The sequence below is a fragment of the Myotis brandtii genome, unplaced genomic scaffold, assembly GCF_000412655.1.
Source record: "Myotis brandtii unplaced genomic scaffold, ASM41265v1 scaffold1174, whole genome shotgun sequence".
Classification (NCBI taxonomy): domain Eukaryota; kingdom Metazoa; phylum Chordata; class Mammalia; order Chiroptera; family Vespertilionidae; genus Myotis; species Myotis brandtii.
Window position 1 is genome coordinate 807,276 of NW_005354065.1, and position 24,778 is coordinate 832,053.

The 24,778-nt window shown below is 38.6% G+C and overlaps 1 protein-coding gene across 1 annotated transcript in view; it reads left to right on the top strand.

Annotated features, from left to right (window-relative positions):
- Window positions 1–24,778, top strand: part of LOC102259858 (thrombospondin type-1 domain-containing protein 7B) — a 525,758-nt gene that overhangs the window by 352,024 nt on the left and 148,956 nt on the right. The window contains exons 10-11 of the mRNA XM_005858420.2: window positions 20,823–20,952; window positions 24,260–24,363. Of these exons, the coding sequence (XP_005858482.2) occupies window positions 20,823–20,952; window positions 24,260–24,363 (234 nt within the window). The remainder of the gene's footprint in view (window positions 1–20,822; window positions 20,953–24,259; window positions 24,364–24,778) is intronic.

Sequence of the window (24,778 nt, forward strand, 5' to 3'; positions counted from 1 at the left end):
ATGGTTCCCTGATGAGCTAGTCCACATGGAGATATAAAGGGTCCTAGCCTCAAAGCTCCATTTAAGCCTAAGACCAGGAGTTAATAATGTAGTTGCTCTTCCTTAGTCTCACACCTTGGCCTTGGTCCTGTAGATCTTACCATTGTCACAGTAAGAAAAGGCACATCCACGAAAAGGAAGGATGGAGAGAATATTCACCTGAGTGCCCAGAGTAAATTGGGGCTCAGCCACACACCCCTGGCCTTTGCTTTATGGTCAGGTCCTCTGAAGCAGGGTATGGCCTGCACTGTTGCCGCACTAACCTCCTGGTGGAAGGCAGAAAGTATGTCATTCTGCAAAGAGAGAATCCATCACAGAGGCTGATAGAATTAACACCTTTCTGTGCAGAATCCCAGCTCAATGAATCTGGGATCAACCAAATGTACTTTGACTCTTACACATCTTCCTGGGAGTGACATGATGATGTGACCAACCTCGCAGTGACTGGCCAAAGGGTGGTGGCCGCTATTGAAGATCATCATCATCAGTGTTTCAGGTAGCAGTGGCGGGGCACCTGCGCCAAGTTTTAGAACTGCCATTTCCTCTTCTTAATAACTCTTTGTCAAAGTAGCATCCAGTGAGCTTTGCTTATGGATAGAATCAGAAATAAACATATCGAATATAAAAGAGCTTTGAAAATACAGTCAAATATTTAGCTAATCTTTCCAAGGGGGGAAACAACAATCTCTTCTAGAGATTCTCCAAAACGTACTTTTTTGAATGAAGTTCTGCCGTGAGTGGACTGAATGAGCAGGGCTGGTCCAGAGAAGTCAGGGGGATGCCATTTCCAGACAGAGTGGGACAGAAGAATAATCTATATATGGAACCATTGGGAAGGCAGCATCGACGAAACTGGCTTTTTGAATTTTAATAGTAATGAACCCGAAAAACATACCAACTCTTAAAGATAAATTTTGGGAACATTTACGAAGATAAAATAATCTGTGATAATGGAATTGTATTGGGTTCCGCTATTTCTTTTAGTTTCTTCCCCATGGAAGATAAGTATAATTCCTTTGCTAAATGGTTATAAGAAGGGAAATAACTGAATTAAAAAGGGTGCCCACTGGCAGCCAGATATTGATGGGGGAGCAGTCAAGGCCTGCTGACCCTCAGGAGGTATATTAGTTTTGCTGAGCCGGTATACCCTTGTGGCCACAGATTATTTCAGCTACTGCTATTGAACCTATTCTACATTCAAGAAAAATCTCTCTGTCGCCCGGGGCGGGGGTGGGGGGTGGTCTTCTCCTAGCACTGGCTAAGGATGGAGCCATCATAGGGCATGTGAAATGATTGCTTTCTGAGCAATATTAAATTTTACTCCAATTTCCAGAAAGTCACTTAATTATTTAAATGTTGGCATTGAAATAAAAATAGTTCTAAACCTCTGTGGTCTCTTTTTGCCTCCACTTTTTTCAAGCCTAGATAATTCTTTTCACAGCCTAGCAGCCAAGGGACTTGAAGGAGCAAAGATTCAATTTTCAGATTTCTTCTGGCTTTCCACTTCAATTCTATTTACCCTCCTGTTAGTTCACACCTTGGGAGTAGTAGAGGGATAGGCAAAAGTAGATTTACAGTTGTGGGTATGTGAAACAAAGTTTATTCTTGTATTATTATTTATTCTTGTATTACATATTTTTCCATATGAACAATTGTAAACCTACTTTTTCCCACCCCTGTATGAGTCATTCAGAATTTCAAATAAGTCGAAAATTCCTCATCTGGACTTGAGAATTTCTTCTACTCAAAGGCAAACTGTCGCCACCCTTTCTCTTTACCTACTCCTTTCAAGCACACATGATCCCGTCTTTCTCCCCACAGACTCATCTGTACTATTGTCCACTTGGGAAGTGGAGGATAAAGTACTAATTACTCCCAAATAATGAGGAGTCTACACTGTGTGAGAGATCAAGATTTGGGGCCTGAAACATGTCCTCAAAATAATGTTGGAGAGAATGTAATAATCTAATAACATTTCTTCAGAAAGTGACTTAACCTAAGTCTCAGTTTTCAACTCTGTCCATTTTGGGTGTTACCTATTCTCAGTATTCTTTGAAAAATGAAATAAGATGTGCATCTCACATATATGCCCCAAGCGCAAGTCTCATTATACAAAGTATAGGTGCCTTTGATTTTACAAGCTCCACTGGGGGTGACAGACCTCCTTTAGTCTATAATTTAAAAGCCATAGATCACAGATCACCACAAAGTCCTAGTACTCTACTAGCAAATATTCCCCAAAAGTTAATAGGAAGAATTACAAACACTTGGACTTGTAAAGGTTACATTTCTCAATCATACTCCTACTAAACTGAAGAGTTCTGCTAATAAAATTCATAAAGGACACTTTTCTTAATTCATAGGAAAAAAAAGAGATAGATATAATTCTCATAATTTCTTTTAAAATTTTCCTCCTATGTGGGTTTTTCTTCTTCTGCCTGTCTCTACTAAAACCCAGTGGGAAGTGGTTTTGATTTGGCAATAAAATAAAAATAAATGGAACATTATTTTTAAAGTCCCATGACCACATTCAGGGAGACCACTGATAAGAACCGCCACTCAGAGCTGGAACTCTTAGTTGGCGTACCTACACCTCTTCACAGCATATGTTAGTGCAAATAGTAGCTGATAGGGAAGCATTCTCAGTCCACACATTCTCAGTCCTCCTCTCCACTGCATCCTCTTCATTCTGGGCCAGAGGTTGATGTACATTTGCAGAGACCTGGAGTTCACAGTATCACCAGCTGGGGTTTTATTTTACCTCTGGCAATGGCCCGAGGAGGTAGGTCTAATTGTATATGACTAACAGGTGAGGAACACCCAGCTCAAAAAGATGAAATCACTGATCCAAGATCACCAAACATGGCAGAGGCGAAGCCACGCTTGGGATCCAGATTTCTGTGACTGCAGGGCCTGCCTGTATTCATCCCACAACAAGTTATTTCTCATATTACTAAGCACAGCTCATCTGGTTTGTTTATTACCAATTGGAGAACCTGAAGCCTGGTACAGCTAGGGAATATAGTCAATATATTGTAATAACTTTGTATGGGGGCAGATGGTGACTAGGATTATTGCAGTGTTCATTTTGTAAGTTATATGAATGTAGAATCACTGTCTTGTACATCCGAAATGCATAAAATATTGTATGTGAACAATAATTTAAAAATAAGTAAATTAATTTTATAAAGAAAATTTGTGAAGAGGCTCTGCATGTTACAGTCCTGCCACACATTGCTTTCATGTGCGCTATCTCATTCACTGTCAGAACAGTTTGATGACAAAGGAACAGCTGTTCCATGAGTCCTGCTCTGTAAATGAGAATCTTCAAGGAAAGCACCCCTGGTCACCTGACCCAATAGAAGCAAAGATACCCGGTTTAAATTAAACGTGCTACATTGCCTTGCCTAGTGAGCCTGTACAGTACTACACAAAACAAAGCTGGACAAGTTCAAATCTTATCTGTAATAAGCTATAGTAACTTAATATCATTGTCTTGGCTTCATCTCACTGCCTCTTTCTACCAAATTAGTAATACCTGTAGCATTGACATTCATTATTCTATTGAATTCTTTCCTCAACCCTATATGAAAAGAGTGATCACAACCTCATGTTACATATGAGGATACAGAGACTTAGAAATAGGGCCCAAGATTGCAAAACTGATAAATGGCAAACCATGTGGAATCCTAGTCTCTTGACCACTCATGTAGGAGTTAACATTTGCTGAACAATCCCTGTGTTCCAGGCACTTTGCTAGGTTAGGTACTATATATGCGTAGAGTGATGACTGAAAAACACATCCAGACATTATGGAGATAACAGTCTAGTGGAGGAAGATAGAGCGATTGAACACATTACCCAAAAGAATATGCAGTTACAAAGTGTGGTATGTGCTTTGCAGAAATCCATGGTGCTATGGGGGAAGGTAGTAAGGAAAATCAGAATGACCCTCCATCTCTAGAATATCTTTCTCTCTGTCTTTACTGTTTGCCCATTCTACCAGATGTAAACGTTTTCATTCTCCACTCAATTTGTCCTGCTCCTGCTGCTGGACATAACTAGTCCTCATTCTTGAGTCCCCAAATGAATGGCTTGCATTTTAGCACTTGGTTTCTTCTCTGATTATATTTTGCTTCTTCTCTGAAGGACGGTGAAGTCCTTGGGGCCTGGAGCCTTTTCAGTTTTCATTCCCAAAGTGCCTCGTAATAAACTTAATACAGAATAGAATTCAGTAAACCCATGTCAAATAAATGGATGCCAGTTAAAACCTGCATCCTTTTTTAAAAATTATTTCTTTATTGATTAAGGTATTACATATGTGTTCTTATCCCCCCTTTCTCCCCCCCCCCCCCCCCCCCCACCCCCCCCCCCCCACCCTCCCTGGGGTCTGTGTCCATTGGTTAGGCCTATATGCATGCATGCAAGTCCTTTGGTTGATCTCTCCTCCTTACCCCCACCCTCCCCTACCTTCCCTCTGAGGTTTGACGGTCTGATCGATGCTTCTCTGTCTCTGGACATAAACTGATGAACAAAACCTGCATTCTTAAACAAACCTAACAAACTTCTAAAAAAAAGGTGATCTCAGAGCTGGCTGATCCCTCCTCCGGCCCCCTCTGCTCCTCTGTGCACACCTGCAACCCTCTCCCTTCCAACGGGCTTGTTCTGAGTCTGTGTGCTCATAACTAGCAGACACAGAGCTCAGAATCGCTGGCCCAGACCCTGCTCTACAATGCTAAATCAAGCACAGAACACTGACACAAACTTCCCTTGGGTCTCTTTATTCAACTTACAAGCAAAAGAGTCTGATGGCCCAGTTTGTTCCAGTCCCTCAATCACCCAGCTGCCTGCAGATAAGCTCCGTTGTCATCAGGACCCATCTAGAAGGGAAGGGGACAGTGTGTAGAAAGGCAGCAGGAACTGAGTATGGGAGTGCTCTGCTCAGTTAGGGCGAGTGGTTGTTCATCACAGAGACTGATCTCTCCATAACATCCCAGCTCAGCGCTTTGGGTGAGAATGCAGGATATGACTAATTTCCTCCCTTATGTGTCCACCAGTGCTGACCTCTAAGCAGAGGAGGGACAAAGCCCACCTCCTTATTTTTAACGCAAAAGCCACTTTGAGCTTCAGATTGAGAGGAGAGCCATTGTAAATAAGGTAGAAATACAGAAAAAGAAAATGAAGCTCCAGGGAATATAAATGCAGTAGGATAACATTTTCTTGTAGAACAGAAACTTGGAGGAGAGAGAAAGGACTCTCTCCTTGAGCATGATCTGGGCCAGATATTTTAAAACATGCAGTCTGTGTGTACATGAATTCTTATTACAGTGCCTAGGCTATCATGCCTAGGGATTCTCGATCATAAACAGTGTTGTCCTGATTGTCTGATAAAATAAACTAACATCTCAAACAAAATCAAATAAACAAAAAAGCAAACAGAATAAACAAATGCTGATTTAATGCATGAAGTTCTGTCCTTTACACCTGAAATCCACGGTTATGTCTTCTTAGTTTGCATCTAATAGTTTCTCTAAAGCACCATTAATCTTCTTTATTCAGCAGTCAAGCTACATTACCATAAATAAATCCTAAGGCTCACATGGGTATTTATAATGATTTATTGTTAGCCTTAGTGGCAAAAAAAAAAAATCTGTTTCTTTGGATGTGAAGGCTCTTTCTTTTCAAATGTTTTTACTTCTGGCTGGTTTCTTTCTCATATCTGGAGAATTCTCTGCAGACAATACAGTATAACACAATATAATCCTTATTTGATTATAGAGTTAAATGAATTGCCTTTCAGAAACCAAGGTACCCATTCTAATTAGAAGTTTATTTTTAGACTTTCAATGTACTTCCTATGAAGAACTAGAATAAATTAGTTTAGATTTAACAGGGTGTTAATTTATTAAATAATTTTCTACAATTAAAAAGAATACATTATGTTTCACTTCCTTGACTTTAGTTGCATTTTAATATGATTCTCAATTAGATGTGATTTCAGGAAGTTTTTGACTGACTGGATTAGCTAGTATGATGGTAGATTTTTAAACTATTTAATTTGCATTACTATAACAAAGCATAGAATGCCTAGAGTGAGAGGTAGAGTTAAATGTTGGGATCTTAATATGTCAATTTGGAACTTAAGGTTGTATCAGAACATCAAATAGTTTATGTAACAAATCAAGAAGGAAGTAAATTCAAGCTCAAAATTAAGTAGATTCCTCAAGTTTAACAAACAACTTTTAAGTGTTTCCTAAAAGGTATCACTGGATCTTCTGCTAATCTCTTGAAGTTCCTTCAAAATTGAGTTGCTACATGGAGATGGTTCAGATAGAATATGTACTAAATGACATGTTTACAGTGATAGGGAATAAAATATTCCAAAATCAATATGCTAAAAATGATAGATTCTCTGCCATTTGAGATTTTCCCCATTATACTATTATTTAATTTTCCTGATACTTAAAATACATGTGTTTGTTTGTTTTTTAATTTAGAGGCCTTGTGAATGATAACCAAAGTAGGAGTATAGATTACATGAATGCAATGACAAGTTCTGTGGGTAGTTCTGTTCATTTCTTTTTTTAAAAAAATATATTTTATTAATATTTTACAGAGAGGAAGGGAGAGGAATAGAGAGTTAGAAACATTGATGAGAGAGAAACATCCATCAGTTGCCTCTTGAACTCCTCCTAATGGGGATGTGCCTGCAACCAAGGTACATGCCCTTGACTGGAATTGAACCTGGGACCTTTCAGTCCGCAGGCCGACACTCTATCCACTGAGCCAAATGGGTTAGGGCAGTTCTGTTCATTTCTTACTTGAGCCAGCAATATTCTCTCCCATTGCTGAATGACCACAGCACTTTTTGAACTGAGCTTTGATTATATTCAATAAAGCACTTATATTCTGTTTTAAGCTTCTCACTAATTTGTTCATGTGTGGTGGGAGGAGCTTGACCTATAGAATCTAACATATCTATAATGGACTCCTGGTGTCTTTATTTAGTTAACCTCTCTGAGACTGTATATATTCATCATTAGCATATAACATGTAGCATTCATGAGACAACTTACTCCCTAGGGCTTACTTATCCTACATGTAGAGGCTAGCTCAGCATGTGCTAAGTCCCTCCTTGTCTTCCATTTCGTATTTCATCTCCCCTGAGTAAGTTATAGGATGCATGAGTACTCAAGGTCAAGCCATAAAATTATTATTTTAATAAAGAAAAGATACTTAGAAGTAAGGGTGTGTGACCAACAAGCTCATACATTGTCTTGGATATTGAGGAAGTCTAACTTTTCCACTCACCTATTCCTCCCATCCTGATTCAGAAACAATTGAGTCAGAGCAGAGGGAGATCAAAATAGCAGCTGATTCTCAACCCCAGAATTAGACAGGCTTAACCACCTGGCCACAGTCCATGTTGTATACCTACACACTTGATTGGGGATGAGTGAGAAAAGATCAGAGAATGTGCGTCCTCTGAGCAGATGGAGCCCAAAGAAAGAAAAGGAGAGGGAAGGAGGAGCCACATATGCTCACTTCCTCCTCCCAAAGTCATGAGTTAGATGCCACTCCTTCTTCCCAAAGGAGAAACAGGTGAGGGAGGTTGTGAGTCCTGAGACAATGAGGCTATAGAAGTGCGTCACCTCCACATGAAGGGATACTCAGGAGGCTTCAGCCTCACAGACTGTTTCTTTGCAACTTTGTGAACTGACGTCCTACCTTGTACTGCGTTCTTTACCTTTCTGTAGCCACGGCCTCCTTTCTGACCATTGTGTTCAGCCTTTCACTTGCTGCCCCTTCTCCCTAAAATGCTCTTCTCCTAGCCCTTGGCATAGGTGCCTTTAGAGCAACACTTCATTCTCAGTTCAAAAGTCATGACTCAGAGTTTTTCTTTGGTAACTTTACTAGGGACCCCCCCCCCTTCTTCCCTCTCTCTACCTTGCTCATCACCCTGTCAAAACTTCATTCTCAGTTCAAAAGTCATGACTTAGAGTTTTTCTTTGGTAACTTTACTAGGGACCGCCCCCCTCCCCTTCTTCCCTCTCTCTACCTTGCTCATCACCCTGTCATTTTCCTCAGGGCAGTTAGCAGTCCCTAAGTAGTCCCTGTGTGCTGTGCACTGCTTACACACACTGAATAGTGGCTGCCATCCTGTACGTGCCTAACCATCTATTGAATGAATGATAAGAGATGAATGTATCATTAACTTAACAAATCCTTTCTTTAGGGCTTATTACTAGTATATACCAAGTTCCATGTCAACTGCTAATAACATTAAGATGAGTAACACAAGGTTAGTTAAATCATAGGACTTTTGAACAGGGGAAGCAAATAGGCAAACATTTTTTTTTCTATACGGAATGAGCACAGGGTATTTGCAGCCAAAGAGTAGGGGCTTGAATTCTAGCTAAGTGGCCAGAGGAGGTAAGATTTGATATATCAGGAGTTTCCAAGTAAACATGGGGTAGAACTTCTTACAGGTGGTAGAGGGCATGTGTGTGCAGGAACCGACTGTATGAGAGAACATTTTAATTAAATGAATTGCAGGCAGGAAGCTTGTGACACTTGGGCTGCGTAATGCATTATGAGGGAGTGATGAGAATAGAGTTAGAAAAATATGCAGGAGCCAGCTTATGAAAATAGCTATGCTATTCTAAGAAGATTGGACATTACATGAAATTCTGATAGACCATTTAAATTTTAAGCATGGGTGTGATAATATCAGATATGTGTTTTAGAAAAATAGTACAGGAAATAATGACATTAGACAGTATTAGGAGCAAGGAAAATTAGGAGGTCATTCAATTATCCAGGCAAGTAATGAGGAGAATCTGTTTTCTTGAATAAAAGAAATGTGCATCATTGGTGAGCGTATAAATTACTACAACTCCACATTGTTTAATAGACCGTCTTCGCCCTGACCGGTTTGGTTGAGTGGATGGAGCATTGGCCTGTGGACTGAAAGGTCCCAGGTTTGATTCTGGTCAAGGGCATGTACCTTGGTTGCGGGCACATCCACAGTGGGAGGAGTGCAGAAGGCAGCTGATCGATGCTTCTCTCTCATTGATGTTTCTAACTCTCTATCCCTCTCCCTTCCTCTCTGTAAAAAAATCAATAAAATATATAAAAAAATAGACCATCTTCATGACCTGGTGTGCACTGGGCTCTTTGCCCATCTCATGGAGTTCATGGTTTGTAGTTTCCGGGGGTGGGGTCAGGGATAAAGCTCCAACCAACTGAGCAACCTGGCCAGGGCAATCCAGCCAAACTTGTCTCCTTTTTTCTTTCTGGAATTTGACTCTGGGCCTTTGTACATACTATTAGCTCTGCCTAGACTTCTCTTCCCCTAGATATTATATAGATGACCTGCCAACCTCCTTCATGTTCTTGCTCAAATATTCCCTTCTCATTGAGGCTTTTGAAGTTTAAAATTACAACTCCCTTCCTCCCCCACCACACACACACACACACACACACACACACACACACACACACTCCCTAACTTTCATCCACATTATTTTTGCAGGACACTTAATTGCCAAATAAACACTAAATACTTAAAATGTATTTGTTTTTTATTTTTTAAAATATGTGTTTATTGCTTTTAGAGAGAGAGAGAGAGGAAGGAAGAATGAGAGAGAACAACTATTGGCTGCCTCCTGCATGCCCCCTGCTAGGGATCAGCCTGCAATCTGGGCAGGAACTAGTGACCTCTCAATGCATGGGATGACCCTCAACTAACTGAGCCACATGGGCCAGGGCTAAAATTTATTTTTTAATTTTCTTTATCCTTTCATTAGAATGAAAAGCTCATGAGGACAGGGCTAATGTTTGTTTGTTTTTCTGTTCTTGTGCCATATTCTCAATTTCTAGAATAGTATCTCCTCCTTAGAGGATTTCATTATTCTTTTTCCCTGAACAATGCAGAACACATTATAAACAGTTATGTCTTGGGTTTTGTCTTCCAAGTAGTGCAGTGGGAATTTTAGCTCCACACATATATTAATTAATAGAGGCATCTGTTTAGGAAATCTCTGGGTGACTTTTTTTCTGTTAGTTCTAAAGTGAAATCCAAGACAGACAGCACTCCCACTCTTTCTCTAGTTTAGAGCAGACTTTTTTTATAGTCCACACACTAAAGACTTGCAAGTGCATATGTGTGTGTGTGTGTGTGTGTGTGTGTGTGTGTGTGTGTGTGTAAGGGTCTCACTGACCAAACCTTGCCCTATGCTCTGGTTTCAGGCTTTGTTTCTTATTTCCTAATTTATCATATCTGTTAAAAGTCCAGGTCTCACCACCAGCAATAGAGAGAAATTTTCCAATGGCCAATGATCCAAAATTCCCCCTTAATTTTCTACCTTTTTTTTTGCCATGCGTTTAAAAAATATTTTGAAAGCATTTCAAAGAGAATTGCAAAGGAAACAAAAAGGAAAGGAAGAGAAACCTATAGGACATTTCAACCAATTATAACCCATTTGATAATTGAGACACAAATTGTAACCCAATGGCAGATGGATAATTGAAGTATTTTAGGATAATTGGTATTCATATTTCAAGGTGTGATAGTGCTCCTATGGTTATGTTTTAAATAAGCCCTTATCTTTTATAATTCTATTCTGAAATAGTTACAGATAAAATGATGTGATAGCTAAATGTTCTTTGAAATAATTCAGTTGTGTGTGAATGAGCAGGGGTATAGAGGAAACAAGCTTGCCATGTAATTATTGATGATAATGGGTGGATACACTGAGTTCATTTGATATGTTTGAAAATTTGTAAAGTTAAATATATAAACATTATAAAATGAATTAAAACCAAACTTCTCCAGCATCCTAGTTTCCATGTGCTTCTTCAGACATGTACTCTGCCTCTTGGTTAGAAACTAATGTCTCCAAATTTTCATTCAAGAAAAAAGAATTGTAGGTTATATGATCATCTAATTATGAATTCTTTTCATTTATTCAAAAATAATTTACTACTTTCTACTAGGTTTTACGAACTATAATAAGTCCTATAGATGCTTACTGCTTGGAGGCAGAGAGACAAACAAGTTCAACCTAGGAGTGCAAACTAGATCTTTGTAGAGACATGAAGGTGTGAAAAGAGGGTGGGTTGGAAAGACTTCTTGAAAGACTTGGCTCTCTGTTCAGTCTCCAAGGAAGCATACAGGTTATCTAGATGCAGAGGAAGAGAAAATACACTAAACCAATCCCCCACACTAACCTGTATACCAACTAACCATTTTACATACTTACCAGACACCAAACCCTGAACTACTTTATATTGCTCTCTCTCTCTCTCTCTCTCTCTCTCTCTGTGTGTGTGTGTGTGTGTGTGTGTGTATTCTATTTTTTCAAAGCCCCAATTAATTATTTCTCTTTGAGGCACCAGAAGATAAGTAATTTTTCCAAGTTCACAGAATCACTCATGTTAAAAAGTCATATTATTTTATCAACACTAAGTCATAAGAGGACTTTAAAAGCCAATCAATTTATGTTAATACTGCAAAACAGTGGAGGCAGCAAGACAAACAGTAACACATGCTATGTGCATAAAATGGATAATTAAGTGTCTTTGTCAACACTGATAAAATTTGTAGTTAAAAATGAAAAGGTTTATTTTAATTGGCTTGCTTGCACAGTTATTTTTCTTTAACTTGTCTTACCACTATTCCCCCAATAAAAAATTTAGTATCACAAGTGCTATTAATATCTGAGTGGTTCCCCACAGCTAACATTCAGGTGAACCAGTTTTTATAGGTAGACACATCCTGGAAAGGGCATTACAAACAGTTTCCGAAATCAGGATTTATGTGGTTGAGCCATGATGCGTGGTGGAGCATTTAGAATATGGCCATCTCCATAAAGCAAATAGCTGGCAACGTCCTATAAGAACAGAGAAGCTGAGGATCTGAAGTTGCTAGCTGTGCATTTCTGAATTGTGTCCTCCCTGCTATGACACATAATCTTCACCTAGAAGCCCTTCTGTCCTCTAGCTGTCAGCTCTGTGCTAGGCATGAATAGCATCCTTTAATGCCAATGAGGATATAAAGCATTAATACATAACAGCCACGTGGATTATTTAAAAGGATTTTCCTAATATATAGTTCAGTATCCATGCCTAACAATGATGGTAACATCTTGAGCTTGTATCCTAGGTGACATCTGTGCCCTCAAAAACCTGCTTTTATACAGTGCAATATGGTGTTGCCGTGTGTTTCAGTATCAATGATGATGGAGTGCAGCACATTAGGGAGCCTTGTAGCCGGCAGCCACTAGACGTTTCATCTGCTAAAACGAAAAAGGGCCAGGATGGGGGAAAACAAATGCCTGTTATTTCACACACATTGGCAAGAAGCAAAGACAAGTACAACTTGTCATTATAAATTGTGTTGTTAACCCTGGTCGTTTATAGTACACATTTCCAATTATGCCCATTATGATGTACTTAGCTAGAGGGCAGTTTGCATTTTTTAAAAGTGTAGAGAGCAGTAATGATTTAGCTCGTGCTCATTTGTTTTCTATTGCTTGGTTAGCCATGCTGCATTGTCTTTTTCTTGTTTTACATATTGGATGAATAAGAGATGTTAGCTTTAGATGTGCTAAATCAGTGGTTCATTGCCCTGGAGATTGTTAAAACACACCAAGGCTTGGGCTTTACTCACCAGAGATACTGATTTAAATGGCTTAGGTTTGGGGGGGTACATTATGAGTCTTTAAAAGCCTCCCTTGAGATTCTGATATGCAACTAGGGTTAAGTTCCTCATGGGTCCGGGAGACCTCAAGCTTACTTACCTATGTGTGACTTCACTTGTGATATTTGAGAGAGGAAGGGCCAGAGTCAAGACTGTCACTATTTGATAAGGTTAGCTCTTCAAACTGGAGGTGTTTTCAGAGCAGCAGTGGTTGAGGACAGGAAGTAGAGGATATTAGAGATAGTCTCTAGAAATTAGAACTATTGCCTACGATCAGGAAGTGGGTGGTGCCTACCATAGAAAGAAACTGTTTATTTGCCTGGACTGCCATCCTAGATGGTTTATGCAGATATAAGCATGAGTTATTCCTTCTCAAATCTATGGCAAGGGCTTGCCTATAAAGAACTTTAAGTTAAGTGGTTAGTTATGTATGTATTACCTTTTCAAGATGATTTAAATCCCACTTAATTAGGCATTCCTAACAGCTGTCCTGTGTGTTGGCTCTACAGAATTACCCACTGAGGCCAAGCAAGAAAATTGAAACGCTGAAAGGTTAAGTGCACCGCCCAAGGTCACATAGCAATTCTGTAATGAGCTGGTATTAGAAGTAAGTGCCCTGAAGGTCTTGTCTGGTGCCAGAGCCATTGAATTTGGCTTCTGTTGCAAAGTGAATGGTGATTATGAAAATTTAAAAATATAGCATACATTTTTTTCAGGCAACATTTCAGAATGAAGGAAGTATATGGATATCCTGGAGCCTATTTTAAACATTCCTGGAAGTTTAGCAGAAAAGCTTTGCAGTGCTGTTTAATTCCATATGTATATAGATAGAATTTTGAGCTACTTAGATATCTAGTCTGGGCAGGAATTCTGGTGGAGAAGGCTGCTCTAATGTGTCTACTTTATATTTAGAACATCCAGAAAAATAGGAAGGAAGTCTATGAAAACTTCCCACTCATAGTTCTTCTAGGGCATTGTTTTTCACCCCTGAGAGAGCATACTGGGTTGATGGCCTTTGGATAATAAATACAAAGTTTATGTCATCATTTCTGAATGCTTATAAAACTATAGAGAACTACATTATTATCCATCCACCAAGTTTCACTTCTGCTTCACTGGGAGATTTAATAATGCATGTATGTGCCTTTCCTTATAACATGCAGCACCTGGGTGCATCTCTACACCTGCTAAATATTTATCAACAGGGACAACCCTGAATGTGGTAAGTGCTTACCTCTGAGAACTCAGAGTCACAATCTCTGTTTTTCCAAATTTTAGTGGGAGATAGTTGGGGTAATGATGAGCCTAGTTTGTACCTTTTTTTATAAAGAAATTCAACTCAATATCAATGATAGTTGTGAATAAACTAGAAAGGGGTATTCTTTTGTGTATAATTGGTAGGTAGAGAGAATGTACTTTTTAGGGGATTTGATGTTGAAGAAACATGGGCTACCTAACATCATACTGAGATCTCTGTCTATGGAATTGGCTTAGAAACAGACTTCTTAATGACCAATTGAAATTTTTTGCCAAGTGAAAGTTGTTTACTCTTCAAATTCATGCTCTACTTTGAGTAAACACCAGTTCTCTTTAGTTACTGAGTAACTAAAAGCTATGGTAAGGGCTTGCATATAAAGAATTTTGTGATGTTTCTATCACGAAAACATAAAGGAGCTCCAGTCAATTGTTTTGAGGTAAGCCCTATACTTTCTTGGGGCTTTAATTTTTGATTTAATGATTTATGAGCTAATGTGCTTGGGGCACACAACAGTCTTCTTCAGATGCTTGAACTGCTATCTCAAACAGAACTCTGGCAAGACATAAAGGTCCAGTAACCACATTCAATAGATAATTTTAAGAATAGCAGTGCGCCCTAGCCGGTTTGGCTCAGCGGATAGAGCGTCGGCCTTCGGACTCAAGGGTCCCAGGTTCGATTCCGGTCAAGGGCATGTACCTTGGTTGCGGGCACATCCCCAGTGGGGAGTGTGCAGGAGGCAGCTGATCGATGTTTCTCTCTCATCGATGTTTCTAACTCTCTATCCCTCTCCCTTTCTCTCTGTAAAAAATCAATAAAATATATTAAAAAAAAAGAATAGCAGTGCAGTCTACCTTTTCTGCACATTTGAAATGTAACTCAATGCCACAATGAAAAACAAAATGTGCATGTTTCTTAGATTCTCATGGGGTGGTGAGGATTCATATAATCTTCCATACAAACTAAGGCACTTCTGAAAGTGAGTGAATGAGCTATTAATATTTAAGCCAGCATAACAGGCATTAATTAGGACTTCCCTAAGCAAACAGGATGTTTGATCACCATAACCAATGCTATGAGAAGCTGGTTGGTAACAATTGCCTGACAATTGTAGTTTAATTTACCAGGGGCATGGAATTATTTTAAATCATTCATGGTCTCCTAGATGCTCAGAACATGGAGAGACCCAGCACTCAATGGAAGAGTGGTTTGTTATATTTTTCTTTTGATTAGAAACAGCCTCAACTGTTGAAGCTTTCCTTCTACTATTTTTCTTTATTTTTTTATTTTACTTTATTTTATTTTTAAATTTTGTTATATTGCTTAAAATATTACAAAGAGTAGTACATATGTCTCCTTTTTATTTTCCCCCTTGACCTTCCCCCGGCCTCCCGTTCCCCCCAGTGTCTTGTGTCCATTGGTTATGCTTATATGCATGCATACAAGTCCTTTGGTTGATCTCTTACCACCCACCCCCAACCCTCCCCGGCCTTCCTGCTTTAGTTTGACAGTCTGTTCAATGCTGCTCTGCCTCTGTATCTATTTTTGTTCATCAGTTTATAATGGTCTTTATTATCCATAAATGAGTGAGATCATGTGGTATTTTTCTTTCTACTATTTTTAAATCTTTCTTTTCACCTTCTCTCCTGAACTCATAATATGCTAGAGAAGAGTCCTGTACCAGGCAGTCTGTACATACTTTACATGCAGTAACATAATTATTATAAGCGATCACGTGAAATAGAAACTTTTATTTGGACTGTTTTATAGCCAAAGAAGCTGAGGCTTAGCTAGATAAAAGGAATTGCTTGAAGTCCAGCAGATACTAGGGTGGTAAGCTCAACCCCAGAAAGTATTTCTTTGTGGTTGTTTTTATTATATGCAACTTATATATCATTGGTGCCATCCTTTTGCTTCAAGATCAATGAGAGAGGGGTAGTCAGCAGATTTGGGGTTCTGTTTGTTGAATGGTAACCTGGAAGTGTAAGTGGTGCTGAGGAACAGAGCAACAGATGAGAACCACGCCTTACAAGGCAATAAGCCTAGAAGACTATTGATGCCATGAAGCCAAATGAGTCATTGAGAGTTATTAGACCTAGGAGTAATGGAGGTATTTGAGAAACAAGGGAAAGGCAAGAGGTCATATTTTAAAAATATACCATCAGAATTCTGAAGATTGGTGTTGAACTAACTGCCATGAATTGCTGATAAATACCCACCCTGTCTCTACTTCGTACATATTCTTGCCTTTAGGATCCATCTCCCGGTGTTCATATCTAACCCTACTCTGTCAGCTGTGCTCATGTTCACCATGTTCTACCTGCTTTTCCCGTACTCTCACATTTCAAATCAATTGGAAACTTGGGGAGTCAGTTCTTTAATTTAAGTCATTGCTGAATAAGCCAGCACCAGGGATCGACACTCATGATTTTTTGTTGTTGTTAATCCTCCCCAGGGATATTTGTCCATTGGTTTTTAGGAAGAGTGGAAGAGAGAGAGAAAGATAGAGAGAAACACTGATGTGAGAAACATCAATTGGTTGCCTCCTGCAGGAGCCCTGACCAGGGCCCAGGCCAGGGAGGAGTCTGCAACCAAGGTATGTGCCCTTGACCAGAATTGAATCTAGGACCCTTTGGTCCGCAGGCCAACACTCTATCCACTGAGCCAAAGCAGCTAGGGCAAAATCATGATTATTTAATTCTGTGTGATGTGCCCCAGCTCACCTGGCCATGAATCACCCATAAATATTCTTTTCATGCTGATTTTTCCCTCCTCTGCTACCATCTTTCCAGGAAAGACTGTTGTAGGCCTTCACAGATAATCTATAAATATTCCTCCAGATGTGTATCCCACTCATGTATTTTCTGTTAAATATTGTTTTTGATCTTTAAGTTGCCACATTTTCTAAATTTATTCCTTTTGACTATAGTAACTTATGTATGCCTGCTGACTTACTAATTATAAAATATGTATAAATCAAGATTGAATTTAGATTAGTTGTTTATTAGCCATAATCATGTTTGAGCAGTTGTTTATGTTTGTAAACAGGCACTTTAATTTATTGTTATTTTTTCATAGGCCTAATGAGGTTGGTACCATCACTCACTAAGCCCCACAACTCTGTATTTTTATTGACACTTAAAGCCTTCTGCAAATAGGGTGTCACTGAAGAATTTATTATAAAGGAAAAGATATCCTTTGGGAATAACAGAGGACCTGCTATGTGGACTCCTCCCTGGAATGTTCCTCTCTTTTTCTTTATCTTACTATCAAGCCTCTTTTATGAAAACAAACAAACAAACATCATGGCTTTTGATGTCTGTTTAGCTGCAGTTTTAATCCTAGCTAGGTGACTTTGTGAAAATTATTTATCTTTTTCTCTCTTTGTTCTATTATTTATAAAATGGGTGTAATAATAATAGTAATAATACCAACAACATAAAGTATTATACTAATAAGATGAGATATATGCAAAATGCTCAGAATTGGATCTGGTGTAGATTAAAGTTATAATACCCGGAAACTTCCACTACATTTTACATATATTTGTAATACAAATGCTTTCCACCTGCAAAGTTGCTGTCTTCCCCTTTTCAACCCTCACCTTAATATCTATAGGGCATGAAAATCAATCCAACTATTTTCCCCAAAGTTTGAATTCATTTACTTATAATTAAACTATAAAGCAGAATACCTCCGTGTGCGAATGTGCACTGTGCATGTGTGTGTATGGTGCGTGTGTGAGTGGATGCATTGTGAAGGAAGAGGCACCAGTCATGTTATCTCTCAGTGTGAAGTAAAGACATCCCTTTATTTTCTTCTATCGTCTCCAGTCTTCATTTTTTGTCTCCAACGATAACACTTAGATAGAATACACACACACACACACACACACACACACACACACACACACACACACGTGTGTGAATCCTAAAGGTAAACAATAGTTTTTAGCATAAGTACAGTATGATTGGAATTGACTGAGGGAGGGGGACTAGATTTTTCCCCAAAGGCATAATTATTTAAAAATAGTGTTCCTGCCCAATGAAGATGACTTTAATATTATTTTGCAGGCAATTTTAAATATACTTTTTTTTCTTTCTGATCTTTTTTTTCTATACTCCTTACAGGGCCTTAACTACATTTCAGGAGGAACTGATTATAGCACCCTTCTCTGTCAAACACTAGTAGCATCTGTCCTTTGACAATATAAGCATTTGCTGTCAAGAAAAAAGGTGGCTCATTCAAATGGGGCAACTGGAGAAAATTAACTGGATTATTTACAAAGCAGTGGACAGGATGAATGTAAACTGTAGTACTTGCCCTAGTGACAGCCCCGATCCTGGAAGCTGATAGAGGTAGGAGCTGTTAGTAGAACTCAGAGGAAGTGGCTGAAGGAGGTGCCACTCCACAGGAGCTGGGGCTTTTTATAGGGTGGGGAGCCAACTTGTGGTGATCCAGAGGATGAAATCTTGTGGAATAAATACTCTGATTTTTCTCTCACCTCTTGCCATCTTTTTTCCTTCCATTGTTTGCCCATCCCCGATTGGCCAAACCAACCTAGAAGCCAATGGATGAGTAAACTCCTTCTGTGGTCAGCCTCCTTGTTACAGAGCAGGTTAAAGAAGGGAAACCAAAAAAGGGAGCAGATGGCAAAGATTCCATGCAGGCCCTTAACTGAACAGTTCAAGAGCATGAAATGTACAAATGTGTCAGTCTCCCCTTTTTCCCTTAATCTCATTAAAATGATAGAAATGAATTTTAAAAGCCCTAATTTCTTGCCAACAAAAAAGAATAGGACCATCAGTGGATGAGAGGTATCAATTAATTTATGGAAGACATAGTGGCCAAAGGCTGAAGGGCAGAGAAGCTGGTGACATCACAGGAAGCCATGACCTAACTGAACAGGAGTGTGGGTGGCAGTAGAGAGGAAGCCGTCTACCCAGGAAGGCTTCTTGGACCATAGGTGGCTGGTCTGATGGAAGACAGCAGTGAGCAGTGGGACTGAAAAGAAATAGGTTATATAAAGCCTTTAAATAACCAGTAAACATGTAGAAATAACGATATAATTATAAAAAAAATTGAACGATGGTGCAAAGTAAATTCTCATCAAGTATAGCAGAAAGTCAATAGATGATGTCTAAAGTTAATAAATCAAAAAGTAATGCCATCAGCATGTTATTTATAGATTTGGAGGTAACCACAGAAGAAGTAAATAAGAAACAGTTCATAATGTTTGGGGAGGAGGACAGGGAATGGATCAGTCACTTCTCACTATGTCTTTTTGTAGTAATGAGTTTTTAACAACCATGTGAATAAATAATTTAATAAAGGCTCCTTTCAGTTCCCTTTTGTTTCACTCCACTTAGTTTACTTGGCTTTCTAGGACTTTTCTTCTTAACATGGTTAGGTCCAGTATCTGTCCCAAACCTAAAAATTAACTCCATTTTCCCCTATACTCCCCATCTCTCCATTTTTTATAAACCCCTCTTGTGCACACACACACAAGCCATATACACATCAGCCTTCTGAATGCAGTTACATGTCTTTCTCTGTAAATTTCATGTCCCTTATATCTCATTGCCTTTTTCTCAAACTGTTTCTTTGGCTTGAAATGGCTTCAGCAAATTTTTTTCTTATTCAGCCTTCAAGTCCCAGCATAAATTCTGCCTCTTCTATGAGATGTCTGCTTTCCAGAAACATGAAATATTATGCTTTATTCTGCATTCTCCTAACACTACACTCCAGTCTGACACTTCTTGCTCTTCAGTGACTCAGACCTCGATGTGCATTATTGGCCCCTTCCTTTCCTGTTTAGTTGTAAGTTGAAGAATTGGTGTCTTTATACCTAATGTGATATGTTGCTCATAGTAATTAAAATAGTTGACACCCACTATAACTATAATTGGCTTTTGTTGCTGTTGTTGATTCAGAAAGCATCTAAAGTTATAAAATGAAATGCTACAACACATTTAAGTAAACATCAACTGTATTTTTAGCAGGATGACTTTTAATACTATTCTGCTTCTTAGCAAAACATTGAATTAAATAATATTTTGTTACAATTTCAGTGGCTCTTTTCTAAATCTCAATTACATATATATTGTCTCAGGTTATGAGGAATAAAACTCTAATAAACTAATACCATAAATATGTTACTAATGTAGTTATTTTTATGAGTGTTTCTATTGTACAGAGTAGCCTAGAGCGTGGCCTGTGTGGCTCAGTGGTTGAGAGTCCACCTATGAACCAGGACGTTGCTAGTTCAATTCCTGGTCAGGACAGACACATGCTTGGGTGGAGAGCTCGATCCCCAGTATGGAGTATTCAAGAGGCAGCCAATCAATGATTCTCTCACATCATTGATATTTCTATCTCTCCCTCTCTGAAATTAATATATCTATCTATCTATCTATATATATATATATATCAGCTTAGAGAGAGAAATGCCTTACCCCAGAGAGTGATTTGCTGCTAGGAAAATGCTAGGCCCCTGAGCTGTTGTTTTGAGATGAAAGAGGGTTTCTGTGGCCTCTCAGATTATGCCATGTCACACTTATGCCATAGGCAATATGGATTCAGATGAATTTCAAAACCTTAAGATGTGCCTTAGCATATTTAAACACCTATATTTGATATCACAAAGTGTGTATTGAGTATTAACTGCTGGTCTTTGCTTTTATTTTCATTTCCTGCAGTCTTTCCACGTGTTCTTACTTCACCTCTTTTTTTGTTTGTTTGTTTGTTTCAGTGGCTCTCTAACCCTGGGTTTTTCTCTGCATCCACATAAAAGAGCACTCTCATTTTATTTTTCCTTTACCACAGGAAATTCCACAATAAGACAGTCTCGATACAGGATTATCAACCAGGAAGCAGCCAATGGAGGTCAAGAATGTCCAGACACCTTATTTGAAGAGCGAGAGTGTGAAGATGTTTCATTGTGCCCTATATATCGGTAATTAGTTACCTTTTGGAATAATCATTAAACTTCAACATAAATTATGACATTTTCTTTTATATAATATACTAGAAATTCATGCACAGGTAGGGTCCCTAGGCCTGGCTGGCGATCAGGGCCCATCAGGGCCTTCCTGCTGCCAGCCAAGGCCTTCCTTCGTTCCGCACCACCCCCTGGTGGTCAGCGCATGTCATAGCGAGCGATTTAACTCCTTGTCTCCCAGTTGAACTCCTGAGGAGACAATTTGCATATTAGGCTTTTATATATGTATAGATGGTTGTTTAGTGAGCAATAAGATAAGGTAATGTTGTTTATCTTCAAACACCTCTATTTTCCCCCCTTCCTATCTAGAATACATTTTGAGGGATAATGAATATGAAAGTCTAATTTATAGAAAAAAGAAACAGACATGTTTTGATAGTAAGTGAGCTTCTGGACTTTTGCCACTCAAGAAATCTTTTCAGAATCAGGATTCAAGGAGATTCAGGGTGAGGTCCTTACCTAAACCACAGACGCGCATGCGCAAACACATACACACACACACACACACACACACACACACACACACACATACACACACGCACCCATGCAAAGGTAACTTACTTCATTCCATTATTCTCATCCTAAAGCCTTTTTTATCAAGAATCACAAACCAAATTTGTACTTATTTAATACGTATATAAAACAAAAATTGTTTTGGTTCTCAATTTTAATTATATACATGTTTTAAGAAAAGATCTAGTTAGCAAAATTAATTTAACCTATGGATAAAATGTTAAAAATGAAAAGAAAATGAGTAACTTTTAAACTATAAATGCTCCTTCTGGTAAGTTGGTGGTTATTTATAAAAAACAATACCTGAGACTTGTGTGTCTAGACATAAACTTCCACTCTTTCAACATTGCTTTAAAGGATATCTTCATTAAATTCACTGTTGGGTTTTACCGGCTTGTGAAGAAATCCCATGATCTTAAAAGGCATTTGTTTATCATCACACTTAAAATTGCCTTTACCGAAAATGCCTAGTATCTCCCTGGATTATTTGAGAAGCTACATCTTAAAGCTATGAAATTTAAGAGCTAATTCATTCATACAAATGCAAGTTATTTTTCTTCTTTTAAGACGATGCCTTACATTAAATAAATTTTAGTGTCTTATTGAAGAAATCTAAATTACTATCGATTTTATCATCCCTGTACTCCCATTGTTTCTATATAATGACCAGTTTGGGAAGGATGTAGACAAACACTGGGAACATGCCCAGACTACTAGTTTTTCCTCATCAACCACAGGACCATTGTGGAAGCACTGTCAATATCCACCCTTTTGTGCCATGTATATAAATATTGAAACTTCTGAGCCCAACTAACCATTGCCAGGGGATAGCAGCCAATTTAAAAAATTAGCCAAATCAAATATTATTACACATTTTTATGAACCCAGGGCTATTATAATCAGAGAAAATCCTAGGAACTATTAGTGGGCTCTTCCCTTCTATTGTCCACTCTCCTGACTCTCTTGCTGCACTTCAATTTAGCTACTCATGTTTGAACTAGTTTCCATCATCGACCCCCTGCCATTTCCCCAGAAATCAGTTCCACTGTGTGTGGATTGGATCAATGTATCATTTCTCCTGGTGTGTGCGGTTTAATATATGTCCCAGTTATCAGCATGAGTCTCTGCTCCTTAGTATAAAGCATCCATGAGTTTTCAGTAATTTGGTTCCAATTTAGTTTTTGCTTTCTCCATCATTGGTATGTTAGGGAAGCAAGTGAATGTAGACCTTTATCATTATCTCAGTAACACATTTACCAATTAAAACATAAACAAAATGTCCACAGAAATATTTCTGTGAGTTTGAGCATTCCTTCAATATGTTAGATTAGTACGGGAATGAGAAGGCAGCATGGGCGGGGATCCTTATATGGAATTGGCCAGGGGTCCATGGTTGAGCATCCAGGGATGTAGGATTGAAAACTGGCCTGCCCTGACTTGTGCAGTCTGGGACATATCACTTACTCTGAGCTCAGGTTCATCACCCAACACTGAGGGTTTCACAAGAGAGCCGTGAAAAGTCATTCCTTCTACTTCAGTCTCTGCAGAACACCAAACTAGATTCAATTCCTTGGTCTCATTTTGGTGTAGAAAGCCCATGTAAATTTAAGAGATCTGAATAGATGACATATCCTAGTTGAAAAGTCAGACTGAAAAATGCTTACTGTATCACTTTCTGTGTTTTGGAGTTAGACTTTTCCTGAGCAAAGAAAGTCTTCCTTCGCTAAGACTTTTTTTTATTGTGGTAAAAAACACATAATGTTTGCTATCTTAACCATTTTTAAATGTACATTATAGTAGAGTTAATTTTATGCAATTGTTTTGCAAGAACTCTCTAGAATGTTTTCATCTTGCAAGGCTGGGCAATGATATTTTACTCCCTGTTTTTATTTTACTCTTTGAATTAACATCTCTTGTTGGTGGTATTGGCTGATATGGGAAAAGTATAAAAATATACTAAGCAAAGGAGCAGAAGCTGTGGTTTCACTTAAGGTTTGGGTTTTATGGAACATTCTGAAGAGACAGGCTTACGGACACAAGGCACAGTCGGTCATGTGGGTCATGAAAATAGAAAGTTTTGTTGATCTGAGGAAAGAAAAACAGGGAAAAGCCAGACAGTGTCCTTAGAGACTATTTCCTCACAGGAATAGAAATACTGGTAATTCATCAGAAGTGGATCAATTCCTCTTCCTTGGAATGAACTATCACATAAATAGGTACCGGTGCCTCCTGCACCTCCCTTTTACTCTACAACCTATTGAGTTGTTTGAGTTACTTCAAAGTCCTAGGAAACGCATTTCTAAAATATTGAACGAGAAGATCAAGCGAAAAGGTGTGCACGTGGCACTTTCAGCTGCTCGAAACCTGATTCTCTAATGCTCTAATGGGACATAAGAACTATCTTTCTCTCTTTTTTCTAACAATTGTAAGTTCATAAAGTGGTTAGCACTCTAGACTTGATCTGTGCTTCTAATGCTTTTATGGCCACTTTGCTATATGAACTAAGGTTTATGTGCAAAATGTCCACATTTTTAAAAAATGGAATCAAGGCATTAACCGTGAACCTGAGGCAGAGTGGCTCATTATCTCAAGTGCATGCCAGGGCTCCGTTTTATGGCATTGGGTTCAAATCCATTTTTATTGAATTACTATCTTTATGCTTTTGGATTTCCCACTTATCCATTTCAAGTATTTCCTTTGTGTGTTTGTCATGGTGAAATTTCTAGTTCCCTGTTCTTTGTAATCACAGGTGGAAGGCACAGAAATGGAGCCCCTGTATCTTAGTGCCGGAGTCTGTCAGGCAGGGAATAATGAGCACCAGCGAAGCCTGTGGAAAAGGGGTGCAAACAAGAGGTAAGAGGATTTTCAAACAGGTTTGCTATTGGAATGTGGCTTACAATCATGTTACTCTTGTAAACTGTTGACTATGCTTACATTGGAGTAAATTGCGGTATTATTAGATTGCCTTATTTGTAAGTGTTTGAGTTTAAGTTTGGTGTCAGTTAATGCTGATATCATACTATATTTTAACCATAACCAGCTAGTGTATCTAAGGTCTAATGCAATGTAAGCAAATATCTATTCTAAGTCATCAACATACCCCAATGCTGATTTTCCAAATGCGTGTTGGATATTAGCCAAGGAATGAAGGATATGTCAAGATTAGGCTCAATAATATGCACTGTATTTCTTAGGTGCTAATTAAGTATTTGTTGAATGAATGAAAGGATAACTGAATTAATTGACTAATCTTAATAATCATGACTTA